Source organism: Nothoprocta perdicaria, unplaced genomic scaffold (genome assembly GCF_003342845.1).
Source record: "Nothoprocta perdicaria isolate Ctin4 unplaced genomic scaffold, notPer1 scaffold_43, whole genome shotgun sequence".
NCBI classification, from domain to species: Eukaryota; Metazoa; Chordata; class Aves; order Tinamiformes; family Tinamidae; genus Nothoprocta; species Nothoprocta perdicaria.
This window is the reverse complement of record NW_020455677.1, coordinates 4,593,952-4,612,693: the sequence shown is the minus strand read 5'-3', so window position 1 is coordinate 4,612,693 and position 18,742 is coordinate 4,593,952. Positions and strand designations below refer to the sequence as shown.

Here is an 18,742-nt window from a genome sequence, read left to right as displayed (position 1 = left end):
AATAACAAAGTGTGTGCAGTCAATGGGAAGTTTTGTCTACAGCTATCATGGGACAGAAACGAAGACTGAAGAGAGAAAAAAATACATCTTAGCCTTAGTAATGATCACTCAAACCCCATAATAACCAATATAACTCATAAACACTGACCCATTGTCAGTGTTTGACTTATGGTCACTGACAGAGTAAATTCCACTTTGACTATAGCACGTAGCAAACAATGTCATCACTGGCTGTAAAACGGGCACCATGAAGGGGAGGCACTAGCCAACTTCACTTGAATTGTCAACATTTCAAACTGTCCCCAAGTCTCCTTTCCACGACACATCCATCTGGGTTTTGCAATCTCTGATTGCATGCAGTTTCTGGCAGATCTCTAGTCAGCTATTCTTTGGGTCTGGTGGTGCTCTTAATATTGTAAAAAACACCTCCTGGCCACAGCTCATGCTTGAATATGTAGTTGAAATCAGGAAAAGAAAAAGGAGCAAGAGCGAGATGAAGCAAACTGACAACTTCTCTGTAAATCATCTAAAGTTTAAGTGCCACTGGCATGAACTGTGCAGCTGTAAAGCAAGAGCAGGTTGACGCTTACCTTGCAGATCAGCGAGGTCTTGGCCCCAAGTCGAGCAGACTGGACACACTGATTGGCTCCTTTCCCACCAAAACCAATGAGAAACTTATGTCCAAGGATGGTTTCTCCAGCTCTTGGCAATCGAGTGGTAAAGCTAGTCCAATTTAAAACAACATTTACATACATTAGTGAGTGAAAATAGCAAGCCTCTTCAAAATAAGAACTATACTCTTACAACACTAAATGGCACAACAGCCAGCCAAAATAAAAAAAAAAAAAAAAAAAAAAAAAAAAAAAAAAAAAAAAAAAAAGCCACCCAAACAAAAAAGGCCTTTTAGGGTCTCTACCTACCACCAGATTCAGTTTATTTCCTATATGCCTATAGCCCTATATGAAGTCAAGCTTCTCATTCATTACTTAACGGAGTGATTGAGTTTCTTCTGCCTGTGCTTGGTATTTCTACAAGAAAAGGAGCACTTGATCTCTGCCAGGGGTTCCCCAGGGCTAGCACAGTACAGACAGATAATAAATGTATAGACCTCACTGCTTATGTTGTTTTTCTGTAACCTTCAGCTCAAGTTTACCTATTGTTCATTTAATTTCATTGCATCTAATTATACCTCCTTGAACCACCCCAACTAATTTTTCACCTTGCTGGTGTTCACACTCATCAGAAATTGTAGATCACTATCAAAACCTTCCTCCCCTCTGCTGTCACTCACACTGTACGTATTTAACTTCTTTCTTTTTTTTTCTCTCTCATAAATCAAACTTTACAACTTCTCAACATTTTGCTGTTTTTGAACTCCCTCCAAATACATTTGCATCTTTCTAAGGATGGGTGCCCAGAACCAGATGCACTAATACAAGTGCAGACCCATCATCTGTATTCAAGAGTCTGGTTTAGTTTCCATTTTGGAAAAAAAATAAATGTAATTTTTGCAAAGCCTACCAGATGTTTTGGTATTTCCAGTAAAAGATAGAAGAAATAAAATGCACCAGAGAGACTATGTGGAAGAATTTCTCTGAATGCAAAATGCCAGCTTTTTGCCATTTCTGTTAACAATGTGCAACTCAAATCTGTCTTTACAACACAAGAAGTACCAAAATTTCTGCCTCCTTGGACAATGCCTCGCAGGCACAGGGGTTAMAAAACAATTTTCTTCTATTTCTTCGGTGACAAGCAAGGTCATGCCATTTGYGGAAGGACAGTCTCCTATCAGGCACTTGCAAACCCATTCAGGAAAGGGACAGCTGGCCCAGGCAGCTGCCCAAAAGTTGCAGGAAAGAAAAAGGAAGGTGAGAAAAGGGAGATTTGCAAAAATACAGAGGACTTGGTTCTAGGGAGGAAGAGTTCAGAGTTTATCTTCAGCTCTGGTCTGTCATTCTGTAGCATTATTTTGCCAATAAATCCTAGAACAAGTTCAGAGTTCGCAGCCCTGCAGTTCTGAAGAGAGGTGAATCAGGGAGGCTTCCGCACCGCTGACTCAGTGCAGAGTGCTTCCCAAAAGGATCTGTGTGCGCACTGCAGCCTGAATTTGTGCTGCGACTTCGGAGCACATTCCTGTCTGCTGAACAATTACGGAGATCATGGCATAACAGAGCTTTTGCTATCCACAGTAGCTGAAAAAAAAAATCAGGAAGAGGCAAGCCTTTCTTCCCATTAACTTTCACTTCAGCGTCCATCAATCCGAAGAGTTAGGATCACYGTGAAACTGAGAAAACCTGGAACCAACCTAGTGGAGCTAAACTAGYGCTGAAGCTCCATATTTGTTTTGTTTTTGCTTTACAGGAGTTGCTGCAGATGACTTGCAGCAGCTCGGGTCGCCCACACCAGCGCAGTTTTCCGTGTRGGGGGGAAGGGGCGCGCGAGGCCCGAGGCGGGCGGCCTGGTCCGCGTGGTGCCCGGGGAAGGCGCCGAGGGCGGGCGCATGGGTCTCAGGGCACCTGCTCCCCTGCCACACGGGCAGAGCTGCGAACGCTCTGCGAGGAAATGCTTATGCCACTTAAAGAACAACATACCAGCTTCAAAATAACATATATATATATATATATTCAGTGCCTCATATATATGGAAAGGGTCACTAAGGTTAAGCTGTTTCCCCATAGTAGCAGCTGGCAGGTTGTTTGCAACAGTGAGCAACTGTAAGGTTTCAGGCGACAAGGTGTAATGAGCGCAGATAAATATTGTTTATTAATGGTAACATCTCTAATTTATTGCTGTTTTCACCAGTTCCTGTGTCATTAGAAGGCAAAATAATGACGGTTGTGGAACAGAATGAAGGCCACAAGGCTCAGGTGAGGAAGCTCCTGTTCCGTCAGTGCCAGGTACTGCACGTCTGCTTCTGAAACTGGGTGCTGCTCCATAAAGAACAGTTATTGCATCCAGCCTGGGTGCAAGCAGAAAGAAATAGCAACAGCAGCTCCTGTATAGCTCATTTTGTCCACAGATCTCACCAAGAATGTCGCTATCCCTGTCTTGTTTTCTGCCTTTCTGTGGCTCACGTCAACCAAGGAGCCAGGGACAAAACCCAAACCAGAGATCAACTCCAGCCAACAGGTCACGATGTCTTCTTATTTATGTTCTACGGTAAGAAAAAGGTATTGAGTGCCAAAGCGTTTTCCTTCTTTAGGGTGTTTTTAGGAGATTATTGCCTATTCCAAACAGGATCTGCTTCCACCCCAAGCAAATACATTTTTAGATGAAGATTAGCAATTGCAACCTTTCCACAGACACCTGTTAATACACTACTAACTGCTCTTGGAGTTAACAGGCATTTCCCACCGCACATATTCTTATCCTAACAGCGACCAGCCCGTGACTTGATTCTTCTCTCCCTTCTGTTGSCATCGCAGAGCACTCCAGGGAAAGCAGCGCGACTGTACCCGTGAGGAAACGAGCGGCGAGGCGGGAGCTGAGGCCTCGCGCGCGGAGCGGCACCGCGCAGCCGCTGCCTCGGGCAGGCGGGCAGCTCATCGAGACGGGAAAACGACCTTGTGCACTGTTTTGATGAAAGGGTACAAAGCAAAGGGCAAAGGATCGCGTTGGAACACGATTTATAATTAGCCAATTTAAAAAATAGGCTAACAGAGTAGGCAAGAACATGTGGCAAGTTCCTGTAGCTCACTGTAAAGAACAACAAAAATCATTACATTTCAAGCATGGTGGCATGATGTTCCTTTCAGAACAATTCCCCACTCCCACAGCCTATTTTTATCCTTCATATTAAACTAATGCAGATCACTAATCTATACATAAACCTGGACACTTCACTTTCACTGAAACAGGTATTCAAAAAACACACCTTTTTTTTTCTAATGTAATGCTATTCTAATTGTCATTTAATTCTGCAACTATACACGATTCCTGAACTCTGTTTCACATGAGACAATTTTAATAAGCATTGTAGGCTTCTGCTCTGAGCAGGCAATGATGAGTAATTGGTATGATTAAGAAACCCTATAAATTCTTGGCTTATTGATGGTGCCACAAAGAACACTCATAATATCCTAAAAGTGATGAAACAGCTAATGCTACTCCAAAAACTAGGCTAAATAAATTAATTAGAAAAACTGTCACACTGGCTTCAGAATTGTTACATAAAATGCTTTGTAAAGTCATTTACTACTTTGACGTAATCTGAAAACATTAACTTGAAAAACCTACTGTGGGTTGCAATCCAACTTTCTGCTCTGAGCTAATGTGAAAAATTCTGCTCAGCTTTGAAACAATGGTACAAAGTGTATAACCCATGTGCTCATCTTTTATGGCTAATGAATAACCAGCAACTAAATTTAGAATTCTGCTCCCAACACTTACTAGGTAAAATAAAATCATTAAAAATTATTTTATATGTATATGCATACACTTTCCAAATTGTGCAGAGTAGTGCTATATAATGCTTACAGAGGAACTTTCATATTTGAAAACCCTGAAATACCTTGGACATTACAAATAGGGGGACCAACCACCCAGCATTTCAGCAGCGTTTTCACAAGGCAGTATTTAGCTGTACAAGCACACACAGCAACACTTGCTTGTGTATCTGCACAGGAAATGAAGCATCTTTTAGCACACAGCTAACTTTCAGAGGCCTGAGACAAATAAAAGTACCTGAATTAGAATTTTGCCCTTGTGCTGGCTTCAGCCCTCTGCTCCAAAAGGGATGTGCTGAAGTGCCCTTAAAGGCTGCAGCTGATCAGCACTTTTACTCACAGCCAGCCTCAGGAAGGACGGCCTTGGAAACAGATTGAGCAGCTTGTTGAGGCACCGAAGCACAGGTGWCAGCGCAGCTCCCTGAGTCACCAGCTTTGCAGGGTATTCCGGATTTTCCTGAAAAGCTCTCATCTAAGCAGTGACTAGATCAAAATCACTGATACAGAGTCTGAAGGAAGAGGAAGGGGAAAGGGAAGGAAATACACGAGCACCATTTGCAGAAATCTTTAAAGAAACCATGGTTTATTTCCAATGAAACCTGACAATTAGCCAGCATCTTTTCCCCGTTTTCAACCCATGCAAGTACCATAAAGGCACCTTAGCACCGAGAGCCTGCAGCAGGAGCCAGGCGAGGAGCGCGGGAGCGGAACGGCCAGTCCTGGTCAGTCCGACWGCCCGGGGCTGATCGCGAAGCTGCTGCTTGACGGGCGATGCTCCTCTCATGTTAAATTGCCATGTGCTGTGGACTAAGTAGAGCACACCCAGCCCATTAGATAGGTTGAAGAAAAGTGGAAAATATTTGTGCATTTGTGACAAGTGATATGTTCTCTGTGGAAAAAAAAAAAAATCCTCGTCAGGCAGTTCAGAGGGGAAGCAAATCTGTATGTTAGATCAGAAGTGAAGCATTAACTAAGATACTTGCAATTTACCTAGTACTAAAAGAAACATTCAGACATTTCCTTTATTCACCAGAAGACAGATGAAGACCATCTAGGAGCTGCGATTAGAGGTTTCTTTTTAGACCTGTGAGATTTTACATGACTTGTAGTCCGTGTCTTCAACATTTTCATGCCTTTGGTCCAATCCTAAATATGAGGAAAGCTTGTTTTCTAGGCACTACATCAGTACAAGTAAAGTCCTGCATTTAAAACTATCATAATAAAGAGGAATATAGCAGAAGGCCTAAACTATTGCTTTGACTCATTCCCTTTGAATGACTGAACAAAACTGGCTCTTCCTCTCCTCCTGGGAATTCCCCAGGATGAGGAAAATCCCTGTGATACTGGAGTAGCTGCAACTAGTCACTGTGCAGTACTTGGAACCGACTGGGCTTTCCTGGTCCTCAACACAGAACGACTATAAAGCCAAAACCAGCTCTTGCCCCTAACTGAGAATGTCAGTACAATGTTGTGGTGAGAAACTCCCAGACCTCTTTTRGATCTGACAACTTTTTGGTTTAGCCTTGGTCTTTTTTGTCTAGCTTAATATTTTGCAGATTTGATCATGTGCTATGGGAAAGGATCCATAGTAGAGAGACAAAAAGACCTCAACTCTCTAGAATCCGAGATTTGTGACTTCTTTATGTTTTCATCCCTTTCAATAATCCACTGAATTACCTTATTGGAAGGTGGAAAATTTTYAGTGTTTATGAAGAGACTGCCTCAAGAATTTAGTTAAATATGGTTTGGTTATTTAGTCAAATAGTTAGTTAAACACTAACTTAGGTTAGGGCTTTTCAGCTCTAGGTGCTTAGTCTCATTTCAGATCATTAATAACTGAAAAAAATTATGAAGGAACAGTCAGGAGATACACAAAAATCTCTATTTTTTTTCTTCCCCACATGAGCATGACAGATTTTCTTTTTTTAAAAAAATAACTTCTCAGGCAATTCAAATAATTGATCACTATTCCTTGTCTACCTGCTGGTGTGGTGCTCACTCTAGCTGGAGTAACAAACTTCATAAAACTCCCACCGAACCTGTACCTAGCAAATGGTAAAAGAGCAGCCCCTTCCCAGAAGGCTGCTGAAGCACCGGGGCAAAGTGAGATGTAGCAAAAACTTGAAGCCATCACCCAGTCAGAGGGATTTTTTTTTCAGACCTGTGTGATTTTATATAATTTACAATCTGTCTCCACAGTACAAACAAATGAATGTTGAACTGGTGCAGAGCAGAAGGGATCTTTTCAATGAGTTTTGCAACCAGGGAAAATACATATTTTGCCAAACACAGAAGTTGTTTTATTTATTTATTTATTTAAAGACAGACTTTCTCATTGTTGAGTGGGTAAACAACTGAACTGACACAGCTGGTGCGAGTATCTAGCAAGGGAGAAAATGAAATGAATGGCTGAGACTACAGGTAGGAAGGACAGAACAGCAATGATTTCTCATGAGAGTTTTGCCTCTTCTAAAATAATGCAGTACCACTACAACCTCAATTTAAGATAACATGTAGAACGAGAACAAACTTCCAGACCTCTTCAAATCCCACTTTACGCCTCAAAATCAGATTCAAAGTGGAACTTCAGTGAGTATTTCTGCTGATCCTCCACATAGAAGTAGATTTTACCCTACTAGGTATTAAAAAGCAAAGCCAACAAGAATGATCCATCCAGATGAATGTCCTTAGACATTTATGGTAACACSCAGTAGTGCACTTTGCTGAAAGCAGGATGGAATCATGGCAGAATTCCTGAATTTCTTAGCGGTAGGAAACATTCAGTGCAAAGGAGCACATTACTGGACTACCTGCTGAAATGAAAAACTTTCTTGGGAGACAACAGACGTGCAACTTCTCCTCACATCAGAAGCATTCAGCCTTTGGGATAAAGGTGGCCATAGCACTGATGGCTTCATAATCTGTGCTATGGGTAACTCTGAACTCAAAGCTGTGAAGAGATTTTATTAAAAAAAAACAAAACATAAATACAAATCTATCTAAAAATATTGACGTCTCAGCAAACACTCCATCATTCTTACCAAACATCTGTTTTGTATTTAAGGAAGATTGTGGAAATTTTCAAAATTACTACTCTGACTTTATTTCCCTCCCACGTTGCTCTTCACTGATGTCTCTCAATTACATTATTTTTGGATAACAGTTACATAATTATTTCTAAGGCACTCTGCTGTGGATGTTAGAATAGACTGTCTCTGAGACACACTGTGCTCACCCAGTACTAAAGGCGGCTGCCTACGGTTCCTATGTTGAACTGAATTATATCATGATGAAATACCAGGCTTAAAGCAGAAAAGCAACACAAAGCAAAACAAACCACAAAACCCTTGCAACTCTAGCAAAGATTTATATTTATATGCCCAAGGATTGATCAAAATAAATTTATCTGTTCTCTACCTTTTAAAGACAGGATTTAACAGAAAACATTCAACAGCGTGGAAATAATATGCTGGAGTGAATGGGCCAATTTCACCATAAGGTGAAAGTAATATATTTAAACCATCCCAAATTCTCAATGCTTTCAGCAGATAGTTTATTATGTTGAAACTCAYCCTCAGTTCACTATTAAAAAAAAAATCTATCTGAAGTGCAATCAAATTATAAAACCATCTTTTAAAATCTTGTGTTAATATAATACAAAAATTTGGGGRATAATGCTGAAAAATTGCAGTGTGTGTGTGGGGAGAGGGCAAGGGTACCTGGGCTTTCCTGGTCGAGGTGAACTCAGCTATTGCAAGCAGGAATCTTCTCTAGGCAAGTACCTCTTCACTATCTAAGCTCTCTTGGGGAACATAGATCTCTAAACATCAGAAAGGCACAAATCCAAACAACACTGACTTGTGAAATCGGCTGATAAATCAGGCCTATGTCTTCGTTAATACTTAGAAGTTCATCAGCAATGGGGAGTGGAAACAGATGGACTATGTGCTCRTTTTCACTACACGGAGGACTACGAGCTTCAGCAAAAGTACCAGTGGCTTCTCTCACCAGGACATTTTTCTTTTTGTTCCTTCTCGTGGGGAAAAACAAAAAGAAAGAGAATACACTAAACACTAACAGGATATTCCCAATGAATAATATTAACAAGCTCAGAAAATGAGGAGGAGGAAGGTCTATTCAGTCTCATTACGGCCATGACCAGGAAAAATGCCTGTTCAGCCCCCTGAGTGCTGAACCTAATCTGGCCTCCCTAATTCTTTCTATCCTTTATGTTTAAGCTCTGCCCAACGTATCTTTTTATCCTTTTTACGTATTTATACTACGAGGGTTTATGTATTTTGTAAACAGGAATCTGACAGAGGATAGCGGGTATAGAAAGTGATGGATAGGGTAAATTAGCAAAAAGGAGTTACGGTCCTTTGGAAGCAAGAGTTATTTTTGGAAAGATGAGAGGCAGGAAAAAAACAATCCAGAAAACAGCACTATAAGAACATGATGTAGGAAGACAACAATTAGAGGTGGACGCAAGTAAGAGGAAATCAAAGACRGTTCAGGGATGACATACTATTGATCTGGTAGAGGAAACAGAATTAAAAATGGTTAARTTAAAAACGGTCTCAGAAAGAGAAAGAAAGAATAATAAAACCCACAAGAGAGCAACAACTGATACATTCTGGAACGTTACCACCTTCTTATTTTATAATTAGCTGTCACAAGATCAACGTGTTCTATAGAGCTGCACCTACTTAGGCAACACACTGGTGAAAAATCACTTTCTATTTTCTTTAGACTCGAAGTATATGATCCGAGGCTTGGAAGGAGGCAGGGATGTCAGCATCACATAACTTACTGTTGCTTGATATAGGGGCTAGCAACTGGAACCATAAAAACAGGCAAAACAAACCCTTACTGGTAAACTCCACTGGAGAGAACAGCTCAGACAGCTCCTGGAGGCAACATCATATATATGCCTGCCCCGAGTGCTTTTACACAAATTCGTTACCATCAACTCTGTAAGATTTTTACTGCAGCTTTTGATTTGTGCCAGCAGCTCTTTACTGTCACATGTATTAAAATTCACCCAAAGATATTTTTGCCTAGAAATGTATCTAGGAAGAAGTTCTTTCCATTAATGGTATGGCCATCAAATAATTCATTAATAAGATGGAAGAGAACTCATCATGACATTCTGTGTCTCATAAAGGGAGAGAAAATAAAATGTTCTCGGTGTTGGGTGTCATGATGTAATACATAAGAAGTATATTTATTTTAACAAATATTTTCAAATGAGTTTCAGACAATTTCCCCTTTGACTATTAGAAATATTGTATGGTAACTATCTCCAGACTGAAAAGGCTAGAGAAGTATTAACTTAAATAGTCATTATTTTCCAATAACAGCCAGGAAAACAACCCAAACTCCAAAATTTATGTGGAAGGAATTTATGTGTGGCAAACAACCATAGATACATGAATAACACAACATAATATTCAATCTGAATCATTATGTTACAGCAAAAGCCAAAGAAATACCCCAAAGCATTGACAATGCCCAGCTCATTATTATTGTACATTCTATTTTCTTGCAACTGCACAGATGCCCAAGAAGGCTCCAGAAAGCACAAGATGGCAGTTGTGCTGCCTGGAAAATGGCAGGACACAATGTGAAGCAATGACCACACGCTGCTGGGCAGCGCTGAGTGAAAACGGCATCTTTCTGGAGCAGAATTGAACACTAACCCTTCACTTCTGATGTTGATATTGGACACTGCTAATTCTCCCAACAACCTCTTCTGTGATCATAATGTTACTATTTCCTGATCTTTCATTTTTTGCAGAAGTTTCATTCTGGGATTTGCAGGGCCCAGAGAGACCTCGGCATGAATGCAGAATGAAAGAGAAGCTGCACAGTCAGATGTGAGCCCCATCAGCTGACTGCATGGCTAGTCAATACGTGCCAGACCTCTTAGGGCATTAGCAATCTAGAGTCTCCAAAAGCTGCATATAACAACTCAGTCTTTTTTCCCTTGTTTCCATTCCAGCCTAGTTCTGTTTCCATCCATGAATTTTAATAGCCAAAGAGTTTCTTTGTAGTAATGCTACTAACTTGGTAATAATTTCAGGGAACCCCTTGCTACACCCCATACCTTCGTTGCAAACGGACACATGTAAGTCTTGTACTTAATCAGAGGATGCCCTTTTGAATATTTTTTCTAAATGGTCCACATTATCTATACAGATACTTTATGATAGATTATTTCCAGTGCTTGGGAAAAGCAGCAGGATGAAATGTGCATGGGAATAATTTTCCATAATTAAACTACAAAACTAAAAATGCCTGGAAATTTTCTCTTATCTTCGAATACCTACACTGATGTCTGATGGTCTCAGTTTTTTTATATTTAAATTTTTAATTAGCCTCTTTTCTCTCCTTTTTTACTTCAGTTTGCTTAGAAAACTCACCTCCTTTGCTTGAAGTACTTTCAAGGATGAAATAAGTTGCACTGTGAATCCACCATACTCTGTAGCATTAACAACTGCTGTAACACTTTACTTCAGATGATGAGTGAACCTTCTTTTGCCATCACAGCTTTGAAGCTGTTCTCTGCTGTCACCAACCCCTAAGAAGTCMTGTACAAACCTACGGAGATTTACCAAAGAGATTCAGCTGCTGATAGCCAGCAAATAGGCACCCATCACTAGAAGATGCAAAGACTGGTAAGTACTTGTTTCACTTTTGTGGGTAGCATGGAAAAATTTACTGACCTTTGAAGGGGAAAAATCCCAGTCTGATGAGACAGGAAAATTGTGATGTTCAAAGTCAGGTCATTAAGTAGCTCTGCATAACATCAAACAATAAGGACCATCGTGGTGTGTCCACCAAGTGTTCTTTGCGTGGTGAGAGAGCACAAGATGGAGCAGCTGATTTTCTCCTACCATCAAAATATACCCCAAATAACTTATCACCTGCTAGGCCCCAAATGTTCCTTAATTCATTTACTCCATTACCCAAGTGAACTCTCCTGAGAATTAAGCAATAGTTTCCCTGCCTCACATGGAGTAAACCTAAAAGCTTGGTAAACACAAGTTTTATCTCGCAAACCATAATTTTTAATTGCTAACACACATAGGAAGGGCATAATCCTCCACTGATGATATCATAGTCTACTGCCATGGAAATTACTGCAATATCATAAACACAGGTTTAAGATGACCTCACTTTAGTAGAAAAGGGGGAAATTTCTGTGGAATGTGAATGACACTGGGAATAAACACACAAAGATGTTATACAGGGAAAAAATGATACTACACAAGGAAAAAAAAAAACAATACAGTAATTGGTTAAAATATGGAAGGTGAGGGTGACAGCTAGAAGTGCAGCTAAACAGGCAGAGATTCTCCTGACCAAACACCATTTCACTCCTTTTGAATCACAGAGCTCTCTRAACACACGCTAGGGTTCTGCTCCCTAGATTTGCTACACCAGACAGGCATGAAATCCCTGCCCTGACAGGCTTACAGTTTAACCACATGAACAAAGTATGGTTATAAGAATATAGTGCAGGATCATAGAACAACATTATAGCTGGAATGCTTCCTAGAATGAGTAAGTACTTAAGAAGTGGGAGGAAGAGAACTGTATGGTTTCTTCAAGCACACAAAACAACATGAAGTTAGACACAAATTCAGAAGCAAGAGCTCTATGCAGCGAGTGCTAAGTATTTTGGCACCAGCTGACAAACATATATATTCAGCCTGCAGCTTTTAAGCACTGAGAGGCGTCAAACAACTCCAGGCCTGGAAGTTAAAGCTTGCGTGTGAGCTACGCACTGCAGCGAGCCTGGAATGCCGAGTCCTGGGCAAGACCCTGCCTTGGGAAAAGGAGCCTGGGCCGACAGGAGGGAGTGGAGAAACGCAGAGGACGATAATGATCTCACTTAAGTGGAGCCTTTCATCTCGGAGGATCTCAAAGCAATTTACAAACTTAAACAGCCCCAGACACTGCAGCTGGTAGGAACAGAAGCAGACAGCTGGGAACTCATTCCTGGGAAGGAGGAGGTAAAAGACTACATAGTGGGTGTCCTATCTGCAAAATGCTGTTGCTGGGAGAAGATACCAATCCTAAAACRAGGCTTTTCCCTGAGCCTTGCCATGCAGCCACCTGAGAAAACTGCACAAAGTGAGCAGGCAGAGAGAGCTGGCAGAAAGAGAAGCAGGAAGCAGAGGGACAGCTGGGGAGCTGTCACTACGTGACAATCCTAAAACTGTAGTTTCCCTGCCTTTTATCTCAATCCCAACTCCATAGTATACTCGCACTTTCTGCAATAAAACTTCCTGTCTCACCTATTTTTTCTCCTTTTTTTAAACTTTTCTTTAATTTCTCTTCACCTTTTGCTTGTCTTTCTACCAAGCAGCCTCTGCACTCATAATCTCCAAAATGCTTTGCAAGTGCATAGGAAGACAAATACTAGGCACTGCCTCTGAGTTCCTGGGAAGCCATGACTTCAGCCATGGCACAGGCCTGTTAATAATAATACAGGGACTCTTCTTTAGCTCCAAAGTACTATCAAATGTGTAAAAAAAAAAAAAAAAAAAAAAAAAAAAAAAAAAAAAGGAAAAAGAAAAAAAAAGGCTACATAAACAAGTTTAAAAAAACAAGAGTCATAGAGTCATGTTAACTATTCCTGAAATGGAACTGCTTCTGGAAAGAAAGGCAGCGCCTAATTACAGGTCACAAAATGAAGACACCAAATGAAAGAGCAGCAAGAATTTTAATTAAGAAGGCAGAAAGCAACACTTTCCTGCTCTTCAGTCAAATGCCATTGTGTGGTCGATTTCACGTTTATATTTCCGAAGACTCTTAAAGCTTCCAAAACTTGATTTAAGAAGGAAAAATAAAAGGTTTTATGGATAAGAGCCAAAGACAAGTGTCGAGCAGGTGTCTACACACCACCAGAGCTTCTGAGATAGGACCTACAGCATCCTCAGTTACAGAAACAAGAGTTTCTTTCATAGAGCGCCTGCTGGGATCAATTGCACACTGTTTTTGACTTGGACTTCATAAGCTTGTTTGCAAAGGCAGCTTTTATAATGGGTTAAAAAAAGTGACTGGTGCCCTTAGATGAGTTATTTTGTGTTAATTTAAGTAACATCCAGGCAGACGTTTTCCCTTCTTTTCCCTCTTTCATATTTTGTCATCTTTTGTTAAATGAACTTTGCTGAAAGCTTTTCAGCTCCCGGGTACAATATCCACTATTTTAAACATATTAAAACATTAAGCTGTAGATTGCTCTCACACCCTAAAATACATATCAGTCATACAGATGTTGGAGGTGGGGGCAATTTAATGACTGTTCACAGTGATGAAAACCTCTTTTGACCCAAATGAGCTTTGGAGCAGGCCTCACATGAGGTTATAAACATATGGGACATTTCTGATATTCACAAGCTGTATGTGAAGAGAACACAAGTTTCTGAAATTCAATATTGAAGATTTCATCAACTTGTTTTCTTTTTTTTAATTTGGAGGGTGGGGGGCAGACAGGACCTAGATACAGCTTGATTTCTGCCAGGGAAGAGAAGGCAGGGGGGAATTTCTCAAACCACATTTAGATCCTCTAAAAGAGTCAAGGCAGAACATGCCCTGTGTGTCCTTCACTTACTAAACACCCAAACTTTGCTAGGTCAGAGAAGATGACAAGGGAATAGTACAGGCTCTGAAATCAAGCCCAGATTTTTCACTATTATATAAACCAAACAACTCACAGATGACACATTCTCTCATGCCTTGATGCCTTCTCTGGATCCAAAAGATTAATTTCCTCAACTGGACTAAGCTTGTATTCCTTCACAGTTGCGCTTTCCCATGCTGCTGGCAACAGCACTTTGACTAGAATGAGGAGTGGCTGCTGCAGGGGGAAGCATTACAGCTAAAAACAAACACACAAATTAAATGGATTTGAAAGATTCTAGACCACTTCTCTCTGCTGCTAGGAGAAGCCGAGGAGCAGAAAAAAAAATAAATAAAAGCAAGAAAAAATATTAAAAGGTGGTGACTGTGCATGCATGAGAAGTGATGGAAATGAGCACAAGTGGGAGAGAGAGACCTGGAAACACAGCAAAGAAGAAAAAAGTTACATTTGAGACTCTCCTTGCTCCCTTAAAAAAAAATCCTTTACATATTCCCTAGAAAGGAGAACAATGATAGTCCCAGATATTACACTWTAAAGAAAGAGAAGCTACAGACAGAGCCTAGGATCATGGTCATCTCCCCACCAGAAGAGGTCAATGGCCATTTCGCTCAGCASCTCACTAACCAATAATCACCACTAAGAGCAAGATGTGCATTCTCATTATCAGAGGTACCTTTGCCATTTCACACAAATCAGCTCGATAACAAGGAGGCAAAGTGCCAGCCTTCCCCAGCTCCAGAGACATGTGTGTCCTAAGGCACAAGGCTACTCGGGGACGTGAATCCTGGATTTGTCACGGGGGCTCTCTCCAGCCTGGCATCGCGCTGCGCCGCAGCTCTCTGCTTCCCCTGCCATGTCTGCCTTGTCTTGCAGGGCACGTCGGTCACTCMCTCTGCTGCTTGTAGTAATTATTAACGACAGTGGTTACGACAGGAGGCTGAAAGCCAGAACTTTTCGTTCTGCTCCCAGGAGGGAATGAAGCAATCGGAGGGGAGGAACCAAGTCCACTGAAAACTCAGACTTCAAATTTTGAAAGTCCTAACAAGCGTAGTTTTCCCATAAGCTGCGGCCTCATTCTCTTAAAGAGAAAAACTGTTGCTGTTGTGACTATCCAAAGACTTTTTTTTCCATCCTACATCTTGTTCTTTGCTTTTGCTGCTTTCWATTGCCACGCTAGAGTTTCTCTTGTTTATTCTAATTGTTTTAGTGTGTCTGACTCTTATTGGTTTATATGTTTAGTCTTGTCCTGATTTAATATGAATTAAACGCCACTGCCACAACCAGTCTGCAAATGTGAGTCAGAGCAGAAACTATTTAAATAATACTATGGATGGTACCCGTCTGGTTTGATATCTAGATCATACAGAATAATGCTGTTTTTGTTTTCTACTACTATTGCTTGCTATTGCCAATGAAGTGTTGATTATGATTGTGACCACAAATATGTTTTGTTCCTGGTCCTATTAAGCCAAAAGAGTGTGGTTTGCTGCATGTATGTACGTGAGGTTGTTTTGATTATACTAAATTCTCTTTGGAAAACCCACATTCTGCCACTGCAGCGCTACAGGACAATAAGAGAAGCATTTCCAATAAGAATAATATCTTTAAAGCAAAGCCCCTTCCCTTTAGAAGAACATAAAGGCACATGATCCTTTCTTCTGAATTTGAGGCTTCGCCAACACCAAGAGAAAGTAGCACCTTCTCTTTCCTTCTTATTCATTGGGTAAATTTCATAGCAAATTTCAAATTAAGTGGTTCTAGTTTGCACAGCATTTATACTTCTTTAAGCCATTAGTTTACTGTGCTGAGTAAAACCATTGAAAGTTTTTTCTGCTGTGATTCTGGCTACCACATGTCTAGTGGCAGCTTTAAGCTTATCTTTCAGATTTTTAGTACTTTTCCTACACAGACCTTTGCTTACTACTTCGCCACCCTTCGCGTCTAGTTTTCCAGACAGAGGGCCAAGATTGTGCTCTATCAGTTTGGGCTACAACATAGCACTCTGCAGCCCTGGCACAGCCTCAACCAGTGAGATTATCTTCTAGGCAAGACAGGCTTGCCTAGTGCAGCAGCCAACCAAACACGTGCCCAAAAGCTGGCCTGGCTTCCCTAACTTGCCTGTCATTCACTTGGAATGCCGTCTACTCCATGGCTTCCAAAAGGATGGTGGACCAGGGCTTAACATGATCATTTTTCAGTAAGGAAAAGCAGTGAGAGTAAACAGCATGAATACAGAATTCTTATGATTTTTGGTACCTCCTGAAATGCATCCTAGCTTTAAACCTAGAATATACAGCCCCCACTAAATCCCAGACCTAGAGACAGTCAATAGGGACCTTTTTGGCATCTATCCTAATGCTAATTTGGCAATTTTTACTACCTTTAGAAAGTTTTGCTCATCATGCTCTGGTCATTTTTTTGGTCCCCATCTAGGGATATCTMAGTTTACAGCTTACAAGACTGTCACATGTCTAACCAATGGTTTTGTATCACAGGCTAAATGTAAACTGTTATTAGGAAGAGTTCTCAGTGAGATTGGACTTTTATGAACTAAATATAAATCCATTAGTTTCCCTAGTTTATGAAGTACCCAAAGTCCTGAGTTATGAACAGAAAGAATGAGGCAGTGCACTCTTTTCCCCTCAAATCAAATTAGTTTATCACTAATAAAAAGCCTTTTACTATTCCTTGAAGTACAGGCCAATAACAGAGAGTCAGATACATTCTTCTGACAGTGTTTGTACCATTTAAGAAACCCGCTCAGCTCAGCATAAAGGTGTCTTGCTTTCAGCCCCTTAATCTGTGACTACAGCCCATGTTTTAATCTCCAGCTACAGTGAGGCCACTTAACAGGGCTTCAAATGACTTTTCTATCAGCAAAAAAATGAGGATATATGTATGTTGTTGTTGTTTTTAATAATCAAGAAAGCTGTCAATAGCATTTAAACTCACAGATTTTTTTCTTTGATCTTTTCCATCTTTTAGAGGGAAAGTAAAGGGAACTTCTTGAGACTGAAGCGCCTCGGTTTATACTTCAAGATACGTCACAAGCATCTGATCACTCATATATATATGTGTGTGTGTGTGCGTGTGTGTGTATATACATAAATATATATATGCCAATGTSAGTTCTACAAGCTCTTCCTGATTTACAAGTCAACTATTCTTAAATATCTGTTGGAGTGTTTTGCAGATTACATAAAACGTTGAATCTTTATGACACAGGATCTATGAAGATTTAAGATTTTTATTGTTTTTGGAATACATGTCTATGCCTAAATTGCACTTACTCCACAGAATATTTTTCTAGCCATGCATTCTACACTKTCTTGACTCACAGGCTTTGATATAATTGACTGCTGATTCAGATTGAAAAACTGTTTGTTTTTCTACTGCAGAATTCCCAGCAGGRCAAGCTGATGTATTCCAGACAAATATATATTTGAAATCCTGTTTTAACCAAGTCTGCATATATAATTTTAAAACAGATGTGTTTTAAAAAGCACAAATCAGGGACTGATTTACAAGTTTGCCAGYGCTGACAAAGTCAAGCAGCTTAGGTCAGTGCTTGCCTCGCTGCCAGCCAATCCTTGCAATGTTGTTTGAAGTCTTTTGATATATAGTATTTATTATAGAGCCCAAGCCGCTGGAATAAAGAGCATTCACAGGCTTCTCCATTTTCGTTTTTAAAAGCATCTGAATTTTAGCAATGTGGAAAAAAATGACGATGAAAGCAAGATGCCTAAATCTAAAAGGAAAATGTGTATAAGAATCAAAGGGAATTAATACATTCATAAAAAAAAAAACTTTATCATTAATTTTCATAATCTTGAAGTCAGACTTGGGATACAGAGAGACTTTTTTTGGTGGTCGGGGGAGGTCCCACTTCCACCTCTGGATCAGGTGCAAAATGGGGGTGGGGGGGAAGTATGGTGTCTTCCCTATCTCCCTCACTCCTTTCCCGAATCGCCAGGTAAAACGCGGCTACAGGTAACGACACTGCAGAGCGCCTCCCTACCGGGGCCACCCCGTCAGTAACGACACTGCAGAGCGCCTCCCTACCGGGGATCCCCGTCCCTCCCGAGCACCGCGCTTCCCCTTTAGCCCTTGCGGCGCGGGCAGCGCTTCGCACCCACAGCGACTTCCCCCTTCACTCGCCCTCCTCTCCTCGCACGGCTCAAGCGCCGCTGCCAGAGCGGGCAGAGCCGAAGCGGCCGCCGCGGCGCAGGCCCCGCCGCGGCCCGAGCGCTCCCGCCCCGGCCGCCGCCCCCGCGGCCCCGCTCCCTCCGCGGCCGCTGCGCCTGCCCCGCGGCAGCGGGCGAGGGCAGGCCCCGCTCCGCGCGGCCGGCCGGGCTCCTGCCCCACTAACCTGACCAGGTCGGTCATGCAGGATCCCACCACCACCACCGCGGCGGCCATGGCAGGCCCCGGCAGGCCGCACCGGGCCCGCCGCCTCCCGGGTTGCCAGGGGCAACGGGCGGGGGTCCTGCGGCGGCGCGGGGGTGCCCCGGCGAGCGCCTGCTGCCAGCGCCGCCACCTGCCTCCCCCTCCCACCCGTCTCGGGTCACAGGAGCCCGTGTGCGCGGCCCGCTGGGCGCCCCGCGCGTGCGCGCTGGCAGCCCGGCCCGGCACCGCCGCGGCCGCC

At 41.8% G+C, this 18,742-nt stretch overlaps 1 protein-coding gene across 1 annotated transcript in view; it reads right to left on the bottom strand.

The window, feature by feature from the left end:
- The window catches only part of RBKS (ribokinase), a 65,642-nt gene extending 47,118 nt beyond the window's left edge, over window positions 1-18,524 (bottom strand). Inside the window, exons 1-2 of the mRNA XM_026046244.1 lie at window positions 18,467-18,524; window positions 591-723 (exon numbers count right to left, since the gene is read on the bottom strand). Of these exons, the coding sequence (XP_025902029.1) occupies window positions 591-723; window positions 18,467-18,516 (183 nt within the window). The 5' untranslated portion in view covers window positions 18,517-18,524. The remainder of the gene's footprint in view (window positions 1-590; window positions 724-18,466) is intronic.
- Between the last annotated feature and the right edge of the window lie 218 nt (window positions 18,525-18,742).